A 14,299-nucleotide genomic window follows, 5' to 3' on the forward strand; every position below is an offset into this window, starting at 1 on the left:
GGTTTCTTTTTCATCAGAAACGAATGTTGAGTCTTATCAAATGCCTTCTCAGCTTGTATTGGAAGGTCACGTGTCCCTTTCCTTGGACACGTTGAAGTGTGATTTTATGCTAAGTTTGAAGCATTCCCGAAATGAACGTGGCCTTAAGGTGCTCTGTAGGACTGGCTTAAATCTGCAAACATCCTCTGTCGTACTTTTGTGTCATTGGTAAGTGAACGTAGAGGACATCTGTGGCTCCAGGGCACGTGGGCAGGCCGTCTTAAGAGGACTGGGATCAGGATTTGCTAACTCTGTAAAAGAACGGGGGAACTCAGCGTCCGCCTCTGTGATCTCGAGAATTTGAAAGAATTACCTGAGTCCAGCACCTTTTGTGGAAGTAATTCTCTAATAACATGTTTCATTCTTCTCAGATTTTTTATCTTTTAAGTCTCTGTTTGGTCATTTGTAGTTTCCCAAAAAGCATGCCAACTCAAGGATTTCCCAAACTGTAACATACATTTTTTTGTATGTTACTCTCCTATACTTTGGGTAATCTCCTTCTGGTGGTTTTGTATATTGATGGTTTCCCTCTTTTTCTTTTCAGACTATATTATCCAGAGATATGTCTGGTTTCATTGTTTTCTAAAGAATCAGCTATTGAACTTACGTATTCGTTTTACTTCTTAAAATATCACTAAATATTACCTTTTAACAATTATGAGTGCATTTGAATTATTTGCCCTTTGGAAAGTTTTATTTTGTTGTTCTTTTAAAAAATGTCTTGGGGCGCCTGGGTGGCTCAGTCGGTTCAGCGTCCCACTTTGGCTCAGGTCATGATGTCACGGTTTGTGGGTTCGAGCCCCGCGTCAGGCTCTGTGCTGACAGCTCGGAGCCTGGAGCCTGCTTCAGATTCTGTGTCTCCCTCTGTCTCTCCTTCTCCCCTGTTCGTGCTCTCTCTCCCTCTCTCTCAAAAATAAATAAATGTTAATAATAATAATAATAATAAAATGAAATTTAAAAATGCCTTCATTTGGAGACTTCACGTATTTTCATATCATTTTGTGTAGTAATAAGATAGTTTACAACAGTGGATTTTTCTCAGAATTCATTTTGCCTCCATCCCCTTAATTTTTACACGTAGCACGCCATTGTTTTCTTAATAGTGTCTGATCTAATTAAGTTCTTGTTTGACTTCAAAGTTGTATGCATGCCCTTTCATTTCTAGAGACTTTGGGGTTTTTTTTAATTTATCCTTTTCTTACTAATTTCTAGTTTTTAATATTGTAGTCAAAGAATACTGACTTAGAGTTTCCACTTTGGGAATTTGTTGTTTTTCTTTGCTGCCTAAATAGAGTCCGTGGACTTGAAAAGCTTGTTGACCGTAGACTAGAAACTTCACATGCAGTCCCTGAGCCAGGCTTCTTCACTTGGTACTGGTTTTAATTTGCTTAGCCCCAAAAGGGGTGTTAAGGTCCCTAGCATAGGGATGCCTGGGTGGCTCAGTCGATTGAGCGTCCGACTTCGGCTCAGGCCGTGATCTCACAGTTCATGAGTTCGAGCCCCGCGTTGGGCTCTGTGCTGACAGCCCGGAGCCTGGAGCCCGCTTCGGATTCTGTGTCTCCTTCTCTCTCTGCCCCTCCCCCACTCATGCTCTGTCTCTCGGTCTCTCTCTCAAAAACTAGGGGCGCCTGGGTGGCTCAGTTGGTTAAGCGTCCGACTTCGGCTCAGGTCACAATGTCACAGTTCGTGAGTTCGAGCCCCATGTCGGGCTCTGTGCTGACAGCTCGGAGCCCGGACCCTGCTTTGGATTCTGTGTCTCCCTCTCTCTCTCCCTGCCCCTCCCATGCTCGTGCTCCGTCTCTGTCTCAGAAATAAATAAACATATAAAAAATATTTTTAAAAAGTCCCCAACGTGAAGGCGTGGTTGACTCCGGCTTGTGCCGCCGGCACCTGTAAGTGATCTATACACCGCGGGGCTCTCATACCGCTGTCTCTGTGTGAATGGGCTGTGCCGTGGGCACCCCTCCTGCTGGCCTCCTGTTCCATACCCTCTCTTCCTTCAGCTTTGGCTCCCCTTTGCCCCTGAGGTGACTCTGTCAACAGGGTAAGTGGGATTTGGTCTTCTTCTTACACTGTCCCCGTCCCCCCATGGTGCTTGCAGGCTAGTTGTTGAGACCAAGAGCGAGTGAATCATCATGTGAATTAAAGTACAAGGACAAAGTAAGACATCTATGAAGGAAACCCCACTTTACCAGGAAGCCGAATGAGGTTGAAGCATCAAAAAAAGGCCTTTTTGAGGAAGTGACATTCGAAGGAGGAGCAGAGTTGGCCTGGTGAAGATGGGGTTAAGAGCCTTCCGTGGAGAAGGAGCAGCGTGTGCAAAGATCCTGAGGCAGAAGCACCAGCCAGTGTAGCTGGCCTGTGGCCGGTGAGAAGGAGAGGACATGGCCGAGGGTGGGGGCTACGTGAAGGCTTTTGAATTCAGCACGAGGAAGGTGCAAAGATGCGGATAGTGGGCTGGAGGTCAGGAGGAGGGCAGGGGTGAGACAGCCAATCATGGACTGAGCGCAGGGGTGCAGAGGAGAGGAGAAGAGGGAGGGATTTGATGGCCGCCCCTGACCAAGCTGGGTGGAGTAGAAGAGAAGGGGTGAAGGGAGGCCAAGGCCTCTGGCCCGAATTGTGAAGGAAGGTGGACGCTATTATTAGCAAGGTGGGTCACAATAACCCACCGAGACAAGTCACTGCTGCCTATTCCTGGACACAGTGACAGGGCCACAGGAGGGCAGGGACACCCCTGGAGGAGGTGGGGAGAAGTCCATGACAACTCAGGGGCTGGGCAAGGGCTCCCAGGGGGTGGGAGCTGGAGCTGGGGGCACGGGCAACCTGGAAGCCAGGTGTGGTGACAGCTGGATGTGGACGGGACCCAGCTTCCGATGGGGGTGGGAGGGTCACAGCAAGGAGTCTGCGGAGTGTGGACGCCCCTCCCTCCGACCAGGGAGGTGGGGAGGACCGGGGAGCCTCTCCGGGCGGGCGAGGTCACTCTAGGCGATGGAGGGGAAGCCTCAGGAGCCCGGATGGGGGGTCCTGGGGGATGTGACTGCACGGGAGGAGCTGACAGGTGGGAGAAGCATCCCCAGGGGAGGAGACCACAGAGAGGAGGTCCCCAGGAGGGGCGCCATCTAGTGGCCTTGCCCTTCCTGCAGGGGGCCTGCTGGAACTGGAGGGGCCTGGAGGTGGCTGGTGGGGCAGGGTTAGGCACCCAGGGCTGCGAGCCTGAAGGGGGAGTTGCAGAGAGCGGGGAGGCTTTTAGAAGCCGGTTCTTTCCTGGCAGTCCCGTTGTTGGCTGTTTTCCACAATTAGAAATTCGCCGTGAACATCTTCTTACACTACTTTTGTCTACATTTTATGTTATTAGTTTCAGATAATTCCCAGGAAAGAAATACGGGCCAAAGGGCATCCACACTTGTGAGGTTATTGGCGCATATCGCTGAATCGCTTTTCGGGAAAATGTTTACCGGTTTGTCTTGTGTTAGCAATGACACAAGGACCTGCGTCATCTCACGGTACCTTCCCCAGCGCCAAGCGTTATTTTTAAATTTGGACATTCACTTCTTTGTTTTTCTTTCTTTCTTTTTTTTTATTTTTTTTTAATGTTTATTTATTTTTGAGAGAGAGAGAGCGTGAGCAGGGGAGGAGCAGAGAGAGAGGGAGAGACAGAATCCGAAGCAGGCTCCAGGCTCTGAGACGCGGGCTTGAATTCACAGACCACGAGATCATGACCCGAGCCGAAGTTGGACGCTAAACCGACTAAGACACCCAGGCGCCCCTCTTTGTTTTTCTTAAGAGCGGGGTTAAACTTTTTTCTGGGCTGTGTATTAGTCATTTGTATTTCCAGAAGGGCTGTTTAGCCAAAAGCGTCATGGGTACGGCTCTGGGTCTCACACCCACCTGCCCGCCTCGCCAGCTATCCGAGAGCCTCCCCGCCGTGTCATCAAGCATTTTGACAGGCCCGTTGGGCCAGCGCGGGGCAGTCACATTCACCCCCAGCTGCTGCTCCCCACGGCAGGTGCATGGGGCTGCGGGAACCCACGGTGTGGGGGGAGGGGCGCGTGGTCCCGGGTGGATGGGTGAAGCTATTGATGCGGATAAAGTGAACCTAAGTCCAAAAGTGGTTCCTCCTCGGATTTCGGAGGCTTAGACTCAGGTGGCCTGGTCTGCTTTTGTTCAGGTTTGTAGAACGAGAAGTGACTACTTTATAAGCCACCCGCCAGTTGTTCAGAAGGAAGGGATGAGGTAACATCCACTTATTGAGCACCTGCTGTATGTGGGGCCCTTGACCTCATTTCACTTGATCTGCCCAGTAACCCTGCCAAGTGGTGTCTTCATTTGCATATAAGGAGGCCAGGGCTCGCCCGGATAGGGGGAAGGCGATCCCAGGATTACTCGGGATAGGCGGTGGGGCTGGGATTTGAATCCAGGTCTTGGGGTGCCAGGGCCCCAGCTCAGATACTCCACATCAGGACCAGTCAGGGCTACCTGGGGGACACCAGCGACCACAGTGTCCCCAGAGCAGACACCTTGCCTGGGGCAGGAGTGGGCATCAGCCTTCTTGCCAGCGAGGAAACAATCATAAGTCTTGGAGCCAGGAGCCTTGACTTGGGACCCAGACATATTGGAAACTCCCACCATCATGTTCAGGAACATTCCAAGCAAAGTTTGCTTAAAGGCCCAGAATAGAAAGTCCTTGACACACACACACACACACACACACACACACACACACACACACACACACACACAGGATAACTGTTTGGTTATGTGAGGACTGAAAATAGAGGGTTAAGGCGAGAATATTTTTCATGATTATTTTGGGCCCTTCAGTCAGTACTGTGTTCTTCTGAAGAGAAGAATGTCTACACTCTGAGGGGAATTCTCTTATCACCCCCTTGCTGACAGGGCTCCCAATATTTATTGAAAGTTTCAGCTGTCACTTCTGTATAAATAAACAGGATGTGGACGGCTGACTGCATGTTGGAGATATTTTTAGACGGCGGTGGCTTTGCAAACTGGAAGATAACATTTCACGGAGAAAGTGCCTGATCCCAGAATAGCCCACCCCGGGCTCTCAGCCTCCGCGTGGCCTCCGCGTGGGGTCTGTAGGGTCTCATCTCCTGGGTCAGGGGCTCCTCCCTCTCCTGGTTGGCCGGCCCAGGGGTGGCAATACCTCTTCCTGGGGGTGTCCTCGCTCCACCCCCAGGCACAGAGGAGGGGGGGCAACGTTTAGGACGGCGTGTCTGTCCTGCCGAACCCCAGAAACTATTGGGGGGCTTGGTGGGTCTGAGACAGGAGAGAAGACAGGTCGTCCAAACCAGTGCTTGTGACGCGTGTCCCCGTAGCTGATCGACACCCAGCTCAGAAGGCTGGACTTTGGGCTTTCACAACACCTGCCACATTCAGCACTTACCGTGGGCCAGGCACCTGATACGTGCTGATTCATTTCTTCTCACCGTGAGACCCAGCCTGTCATGACTTCCTGTGGCTCTCTCCACTTCTGTTTTGACTTGAAACACGAGTCCTTGTTCGCTTGGGAAGACCGCACACCCCGTTGGGCATGGGTCCCACACACGCCAGCTGCTGCCGCCTCGGCCCGCTGTGTCCCTCCTGGGGCCCCACCCTCCCAGCCCCCCCACGCGGACCGAGGAGGGCCCGCAGTCCCAGTGCACTCGGGGCAGTGACTCAGTGATTTGGAGACCACATAACAGGCGCTGCGGTGAAGGGGCGCTTGGCTGCTGGACACACCCCAGCCTTTCCCAGCGTCGATTGGATTTCTAGCTCAAAAGTCAGAAAGTTCCAAAAAAGGATCTTTAAACATCTTCATTTTGACTGTATCCGTTTACTGCATCTGTTATACTCCTCTGAATGAAAAACTAACATTTCTGGGGCGCCTGGGGGGCTCCGTCAGTTGAGCGTCCGACTTCGGCTCAGGTCATGATCTCGCGGTCCGTGAGTTCGAGCCCCGCATCAGGCTCTGTGCTGACAGCTCGGAGCCTGGAGCCCGCTTCGGATTCTGTGGCTTCCTCTCTCTGCCCCTTCCCTGCTCATTCTCTCCCTCTCTCTCTCTATCTCAAGTATAAATAAACACTAAAAAATTAAAAAAAAAAAAACAAAAAACTAACATTTCTTAAAGCACAGGCCTTCTGGCAATGAATTCTCTCTCAGCTTCTTTTTGTTTCTGAGAAAGTCTTTATTGGCAACTTCATGTGTGAAAGCTACTTTTGCTGGGTATGGGACCCTGGACAGACGGGGCTGTGTTCCCCACCGTTAGCCACCCCATTGTCCCTGGCCTGCACAGTCTCTTGTAAAATGTCTGCTGAGACCCTGCCATTGCTTCGTTGTAAGTGTCTTTTTTCTCTGACAGACTCTAGGATTTTTTTCTTGGAAGTTTTTTATCTTTGGTTTTCAGATGCTTGTTTGACCGATGGGTCTGTGTGGTTCTGTATTTGCTGTTTTGCTTTTTGCCCTGTTTGAGGTTCTCTGACCTTCTTGGATTGGCAGACGGATATCTCACTGTTCTGGGAAACTTTTCAGCCATTATCTCTTCAAATACTTTTTCCGCCCCATTCCTTCTCCTCCTCCTGGGGACTCAGATTACAAGTTGGACTTGATATAACGTTGATAGTGTTTTTAACTCACCACAGGGATGCTCTGTTTTTTCTTTCTGTGTTTCGGTTTGGGGAATTCCTACTGACCTGCCTTCAGGCTCACTTACTCATTCCTCAGATGCCGGACCTGCTAATGAGCCCATCAAGGGAATTCTCTCTGATACAGGTTTCATTTTATTTCTAGCATTTCTCTCTAGCTTTCTTACAGCTTCACATCTCTGCTACAAGGCTCTGTGGGTGTAGATTATCTGATTGCTCACCTAGACCCCTTGTCGTGATCATCTCCTCGAAGTCCCTGCATAATAGTTTCAACATCTAGGTCATCAATGAGTCTGATTCTGTTCATTGTTTTGTCTCTTGGCAACGCGTTGCTTGGGTTTTGTTGCTTCTGAGTGAAAAGTTCGTAACTTCGTATCTGAATACGGAACGTTCGTGGAGAGAACATCAGAGACGGAGGCGACGAGTGTTCATCTCTGGCAGTGGGTCACCCTCTCTCGCCAGGCTGTTGGTGTGGGGTTGGAGTCCATCCTGTCAGGAACCGATCTGGGTCTGGGGTTTGTGGCCGCCGTGGTCACTTTCAGGGCACCACAGGCCTCCGTACCTGTAGCAATGGCTGCCACCGCCTTGCAGTCCCAGCGGGGGCTGGTGAATCGTCCTCAGGGCGGTGTCCCACCCTGCACGCCTGAGCCGGTCTCTCTCCACCTTGTCCAGGTAGCAGACAGTGGCTGCTTGCGGTTCTATGCTGGGGACAGAGCCTCAGCTCAGACAGGCCACACGCCTTCGGGCCGCTCCCTGTGGTGGCCCAACTCTGCCCTGGGTCCGTGGGATCTTGGCTGGGAGATTCCTGCCCCTCTGTTTGGTATCATGCTCTCCCGAGGGGGAAGAGTCTTTCCCCTTCCTCTGTCAGCCCTAGTGCGTCTCTCCTGTGCCCTGGCACCGACAGGCTGTGCCGTCCCTCCCTCGGCCGCTGAGGGCGTTTGCTCCCCAGGCGGGGAGGGTCTGGGAAAGCAGGAAGGGCTGCGGTCTGTTGCTCGCCATCAGCCACTCTTCCTGCAGGGGTCACAGGCTGTCGATTCTTACATGAGAAGTATTCAAGAAACGTGTAGTGTTTGTGCCTGGCCCCAAGGGACAGCCAGTCCCCTGCCTGCCACTAATCTTTCTCACGAGCACCGGCTGGAGCCTCGTGGGAAAAAGTGGGGAGTCACAAAACCACCGGGGTGTCTGGGGCCCCAGGAATTCCAGACTGACCTTCTAGACTTAGTTGGTCTTTGCAGTCTGTCAGTAGTGGGTTTCTTCTCATGTCTGTTGTTCCCGTGCTCTGCCCCAGGCGGGACGGTCCTTGAAACAAGTTACTTCGTTGGTTTGTGGTCTCTACTCTCTGACGGACTCCAGAAAACATAGGGTTTTGTGGTTTCTTTGGCTTTTGTTGTTGTTGTTGTTTTGGGTTTTTTTGTCTGTTTTACAACTTTCTACCTGCTAAGTAGAAGCAGAAGGGACTCATCTTCTGGAAACCGCATTTTAATATCCCCCAATTTCAATCTTCATTTATTAAAAAGTAATTTACTTGGGGTGCCTGGGTGGCTCAGCTGGTTAAGCATCCAACTCTTGGTTTCAGCTCAGGTCACGAGCTCACAGTTTGTGGGATTCAGCCCCACGTCGAGCTCTATGCTAACTGTGCAGAGCCTGCTTGGGATGCTCTCTCTTTCTCTCTGTCAAAAAAAGTAATAGATAAAATTTTTTAAATGGTTAAAATAGCAAAAAAAAAAAAAAAAAAAAAAAAAAAACCACAACAAAACAACAACAACAAAAAAACCCAAACAAGCAAACATGATTTCTATTTTACCACAATAAAAAAAGGACCAAACAGCCGACTCACGCCTGCCACGTCCCAAGTACCCTTCTAGGCACTGGGACTGCAGAGGTGAACAAAACAGACCAGATCCCTGTCCTCAGCATTTCCACCCAATGAATAAAACTAAGATGTGGCTCTGCACCATGAAAGGTGATGAACGCTCCGGGAGGCTCCAGCGGGAGGGGGGGAGGGGGGTGCTGGGAGACCAGGCCCGGTGGGGAGCCCTGCCTTCCAGGCTGGGTGGCCTGCCTGGGGGAGGGGACAGCGAGGTGCTGGAGAGGCTGCGGGTTTGTGCCCTGACGGCTTCTTGAGCCAGACCGCCGTCGGAACGGCCCCACTCGTAGGCCCCCCTCGTAGGCCCCCCTTGTAGGCTGCCCCGGCAGGTGCGTCCCGGTCCCTGGAATCCCAGAAGCGAGGAGGGACGTCCCCGAGCCCCAGCCCGCCTTCCAGGGCGTGGGTGCCTGCAGGACATCCGGGAGCCCCCACAGGACCTTCCAGGGCCTTCCTCTCCTGGAGCCCGGCCGGGGGAGGACCCCCGGGGCTGCTCGGCGCCAGGGGCGGGGGGGGATGGGGCGAAGAGCCCCGGCCGGGTCCTGCCTCGGGCCTCTGCCCGCGCGGGGGCTAATGAGCCGCTTTTGTACCCGCAGGAGCTACAAAGTGCTCACTGACTGCACCAGGCACGTGGCGGACCAGCTGGGCTGCTTCTGGCCGAATGCGGCAGTGGACAAGTTCTTTGTGGCCATCCACCGGCACTACTTCAGGAACTGCCCCGTCTCCGGCAGGGCTGTGCGGGACCCGCCCCGAAGCATCCTCTGCCCCTTCATCGCGGTGCCCATCCTGGTGACCCTGCTTGTGACGGCGCTGGTGGTCTGGAGGAGCAAGCGTCCGGAGGGCGTCGTGTAGGCCTGCAGTCTTGGGGGGGGGGGGGGGCGACTGGCCAGAGCTTCGGGCGCCCTGATGGCAGAGTAGGCCCCAGATCCCTTGTTTTGTCCCCCGGGAAGAGCTAACAGGATTTCGGAATGGCCGTGGCGCAGACGTTAACCTGAAAGCCCCCTGGCTGGAGTTCGAAGCGACCCAGGTGGGGACCCCAGATGCTAGGAGGGAGCGGGAGCCTAATTGTCATGATTTCCGGGGAGGGTTCCAACCTCTCGCCGAACCGGGGATAAGTGGCTTGTGATTCAAAGGATGTCCTCAAGGGGGCGCCCGGGTGCTCAGTCCGACTTCAGGTCATGATCTCACGGTTTGTGAGTTCGAGCCCTGCGTCGGGCTCTGTGCTGACAGCTCGGAGCCTGGAGCCTGCTTCGGATTCTGTGTCTCCCTCGCTCTCTGCCCCTGCCCTGCTCATGCTCTGGCTCTCTCTTGTCTCTCAAAAATAAATATTTTAAAAAATGAAAAAGGATGTCCTCGAATTTGGGGAGCGTCGTTATTTCGGGGTATGGACCACTAAGAGTAGAAAGGTGAGAGGAACACTAACCCCTTCGGATTCCCCTTCTTCGGTCACAGGGACCTTTGTGGGGATGATGGTGCCGAGGCGTTGTGTGCCCTGAAGATGCTCCCGTGGGCCTCTGAGGCCCCCGCCCCACCCCCACCCCCACCCCAACTGCTGGCTCAGAGGACGGCTGTTCGCAGACAGGAGGAGGCCGGGTGTGTTCAGTTTTTGCTGAGGCCCCTCCTCAGAGATACCTCCTCAGGCCCAGGTACCCACTTGCATTCTGCGCCCCGGGGCTCTACCGGCCATTACACCCCAGTGCGCCCCTCCAGGCGGCCGCTGCTTTTCCGTTCACAGTTGCTTACAGCCACCTTCCCGAAGGTTCTGAATGCCTGCAGGGAGCTTCCACAGTGTTCCTCCCTGATGTCTTCTGAGTTCAGACCTCTGAGTTCAGACTGATGGGATGTCACACCCATCACCTCCAGACTCTGCCTCTCCCTCTGCCCTGCTGGCCAGCCTGCCCTTACGCAGGGGCCCAACGCCATTACCTTCTGGAATATTCAGCATTAGCGTACCACAGGCACACGGGGTCACCCACTACCCCACTCAGCTGAGCAGACCCGACCCTCGACAGCCCCCTCGGGTAACTCAACCCGCCCCCCCCAGCCTCTTCCTGGGCACCTGCTGGCCCTGCAAAGGTGCTCCCATCACGGGCAGGCCCCCGGCCTGCAGAGGTGTCACAGACGGGTTCCCTGATGGGGCTTCTCTCGCTTCTGCGCTGAACCACGGGCGCCCTGGCTACAGCGTGATCGTGCCTTACAGGAAAGAAGCCCAGGCGGTCCTAACGGCAGGGCGATCGCCTCAAGAACCAACAGACACCCCGGGGTCCACACCCCAGGGCCTCGGGGAGGGGCTGGTCAGGCTGCAGTGTTTGCTCCTCGCTTCCTCCGCCTTCACGGGTCAGAGACTTGGGGCCATGCGAGCTGGAAGGAAACGGGCAATTGTCTCTATGCATCCCTGGGTTCTCCCCGAGGACGCTATGGCACGAGTGGTTACGGTTCAGGACCCAGGAAAGGAAGCAGGTGGGGGAAGAGCTTGGGGCCGAGGGCCCAGGCTTCCGTGGGTCTTGGCTACGGGCGCCGTCTCAGGAGCGGAAGGTGGCCGGGAGTGGGAGTTGTGGGCTGGAGTCTGTCTTCATAAACATCGTCCCCTGAGAGCAAAGGTGACACGGGCCACGGGGAAGAGGGCAGCCCCCAGCCTGACCTCACTGGTCTTTCCTCACATATTGGTTATACGTGCACCTGCTGAAGGTGCCGGCTTGGCTGGCTCACGGGGCCTGCTCCCTCCAGTGCTGCTTCCGGGGTCATTTTCAATGAAGCCCTCTCGTCCGAGGTCATACCCCTGGCGGCAGGGACCCGGGCCCCCAGCTCCCAGGCAGCCCCATCATCCTCAAGCCCCTACGGGTGGTCGGGGCCCCATGGAGCCCCAGGGCTCCACCGGGGCTGAGTGAAGAATCCTTCCAGAATCAGCTTTAGGGCTGTGGCATCTTCAAGACAAGGCCCTCCCTTGTTCCCAAGCGCTTGGCCAGCCTGAGGCGTGTGTGGGGTATGGTGTGTGGCGTGGGCGGGTGTGGCTGTGCTGTGTGCGTGGGCTCACAAACATGGCTACTCTCAGACAGGAGTCACTCCAGTCTTGCGTCGCGTCGCTGAAGAGTCGCACCTGGTTCTGTTGCACGTGGCCCGGTGTCGCGGTGGTGGGGGGTCGGGGGGGTTGCATTTTCGTGGAGATGCTGCCTTGCGCCTTCTCCAGGTGGGTGCTCACTTGTGCTGTATCAGTGGCCACAGGTTAGTAAGACTTTTCAGTTTGGATCGAGAGAAGTAACCTTTCACGGGACAGCAAGCCACTGGTTCACGTCTTAACGTGAGGCCCCTCGTGACCGTTGTCACATTCAAAGGAAGCAGACTGAGGGGCGCCCAGGTGGCTCAGTTGGTTAAGCGTCCAGCTCTTGATCTCGGCTCAGGTCCTAATCTCACGGTTTGTGAGTTCGAGGCCCATGTCGGGCTCTGTGCTGCTGGTGTGGAGCCTGCTTGGGATTCTGTCTCTCCTCTCTGCCCCTCCCCTGCTGGTGCGCTCGCTCTCTCTCTCTCTCTCTCTCTCTCTCTCTCTCTCAAAGTAAGTAAATATTTTTTCTAATAAAAAACTTTAAAAAGGAAAGAGACTAGAGAGAGTTGGTCTCTGAAAATCAGTGAATGGTGTTTTGTGGGAGACTATTTTCAGAGCACTTCAATCTAACAGGTCTACTCTGAAAGATTTCACCAAGTGTGCTCAAGTTCAGAATGTGGGATGTTCTGGAAAAACGACGGTGCGCCTATTTTAAAACTTCGAAAAGCGTGTTTCCTGGCATCATAGCCGTGAAGAGACAATTACCCTGAAACTTGACAGAAAAGGCCAAGCTCGGCCTCAAGGAGCGAACCACCTTCCTCCCTGTCCCCCCGACGCCCCACTGCTCCGTGCCTCAATGTCCTCATCCATGAAATGGGGATGATGGCAACATCTCCCGCCAGGGGTACTGGGGTAACTCAGGGAGGCGTCTTAGTCTGGGTTTTCCGAGTTGCCCGGACAGGAGTTCGGGTGCAGGCGGTCGTGGTGTCGCCAGGGAGGGAAGCCTGGTAAGGAAGGTCAAGGTGGTGCAAGGCCATGGGGGTCCCTGTGCCAGCGTGGCTGACAGGAGTCCTATCACACCTTGCGCTAAGGCCGCGCTGGGTCTCAGAGCAGTAGGTGGGGCCTGGCAGTTGCTATTATGAAAATACTCTACAGACAGTGCAACGCTGAACAGTGTTACTACTTTAAAATTACCCCACTTGGGGCGCCTGCGGGGCTCCGTCGGTTAAACGGCTGACTTCAGCTCAGGTCACGATCTCCCGGTTCATGGGTTCGAGCCCCTCATCAGGCTCCATGCTATCAGTGCAGAGCCTGCTTGGGATTCTCTCTCTTCCCCTTCCCTCACTCTCTCTCTGTCTCAAAATAAATAAAACTTTAAAAAAATGAAATAAAATTAAATGACCCCAGCTAATGGAAGAGAACAGAATGACAGTTTTTAAGTATTTGGGGAGGGGGGTTATGAAACGTGTATTAACGTGCACAAAAATTGCATTTGGACTTTAGAGACAATTTTTTTTTCTAGTTTTTTGTTGTTGTTGTTGTTTTATTGTTGTGAGAACGTTTAACGTAAGGTCTACCCTCTTAGCACATTTTTTTTTTAATTTTTTTTTCAACGTTTTTTATTTATTTTTGGGACAGAGAGAGACAGAGCATGAACGGGGGAGGGGCAGAGAGAGAGGGAGACACAGAATCGGAAACAGGCTCCAGGCTCTGAGCCATCAGCCCAGAGCCCGACGCGGGGCTCGAACCCACGGACCGCGAGATCATGACCTGGCTGAAGTCGGACGCTTAACCGACTGCACCACCCAGGCGCCCCCACATAGCACATTTTTAAGAGTACGATTCAGTACCGTGGGCCGTAGGCAGCAGGGTTCTGGAGCGGATCAGCTGCCTCACTGAGACCTTATGCCCATGGATTAGTGACCTCCCTCCCCCACACCCTGCTACCCAGAGCCTGGCAACCACGATTCCACCCTCTGCTTCTATGAATGTAACTATTCTAGAGAGCTTGTATAGGCGGATGCCCGCGGTATTTGTCTTTCTGTGACTGGCTTGTTTCATTTAGCATACTGTCTTCAGGGTTCATGCATGCTGCCTCATGGTGCAGAATGTCCTCCGTTTTTAAAAAACAAATAATGTGGGGCACCTGGGTGGCTCAGTCGGTTAAGCGTCTGACTTCGGCTCAGGTCGTGATCTCGCAGTTTGTGAGTTTGAGCCCCACGCCAGGCTCTGGGCTGACAGCTCAGAGCCTGGATCCTGCTTCAGATTCTGTGTTTCCCTCTCTCTCTGGCCCTTCCCCTCTTGAGCTCTGTCTCTCTCTCTCTCTCTCAAAAATAAACAAACATTAAAAAAAAATTTTTTTTAAATAAGGCGAATAATGTTCCATCGTATGTGTATATCACACGTTATCTTTACATCCGCTGATGGATGTTTCTGTTGTTTGTGTATCTTCGCCATTGCAGATAATTTTTAAATGTTTAGGTTTGACTTTGGAGTGGGTGTTTGTAAGTACATTTGAGTATGTAGGTGCACCTGATCTGGAAGTTTCCTTCGGGCGAAATAGGTCTGCAGTGAAGGAACCGGAGAGCGCATTCAGGCGTCCAGCTTCGTGGCCGGGTCACCAAGGTCAGCAGGGGAGGCCGGGCTCGGCTGGGACGGAGGCACAGCTCTACCCGGCCGGGGCACTTTCCGTCCGCCCAGTCTGCGTTCATGGCC

General features: G+C 53.5%; 1 protein-coding gene across 3 annotated transcripts in view; it reads left to right on the forward strand.

Moving 5' to 3' along the window:
• RAMP1 (receptor activity modifying protein 1) overlaps positions 1-9,639 on the forward strand; it is a 47,450-nt gene extending 37,811 nt beyond the window's left edge. For all 3 annotated transcript variants that reach the window (XM_027046448.2, XM_053216016.1, XM_053216017.1), the window contains exon 3: positions 9,141-9,639. In XM_027046448.2, the coding sequence (XP_026902249.1) occupies positions 9,141-9,396 (256 nt within the window). In that variant the 3' untranslated portion in view covers positions 9,397-9,639. The remainder of the gene's footprint in view (positions 1-9,140) is intronic.
• The last annotated feature ends 4,660 nt before the right edge of the window (positions 9,640-14,299 follow it).

This window comes from Acinonyx jubatus, chromosome C1, assembly GCF_027475565.1.
Source record: "Acinonyx jubatus isolate Ajub_Pintada_27869175 chromosome C1, VMU_Ajub_asm_v1.0, whole genome shotgun sequence".
In the NCBI taxonomy this organism is placed as follows: Eukaryota; Metazoa; Chordata; class Mammalia; order Carnivora; family Felidae; genus Acinonyx; species Acinonyx jubatus.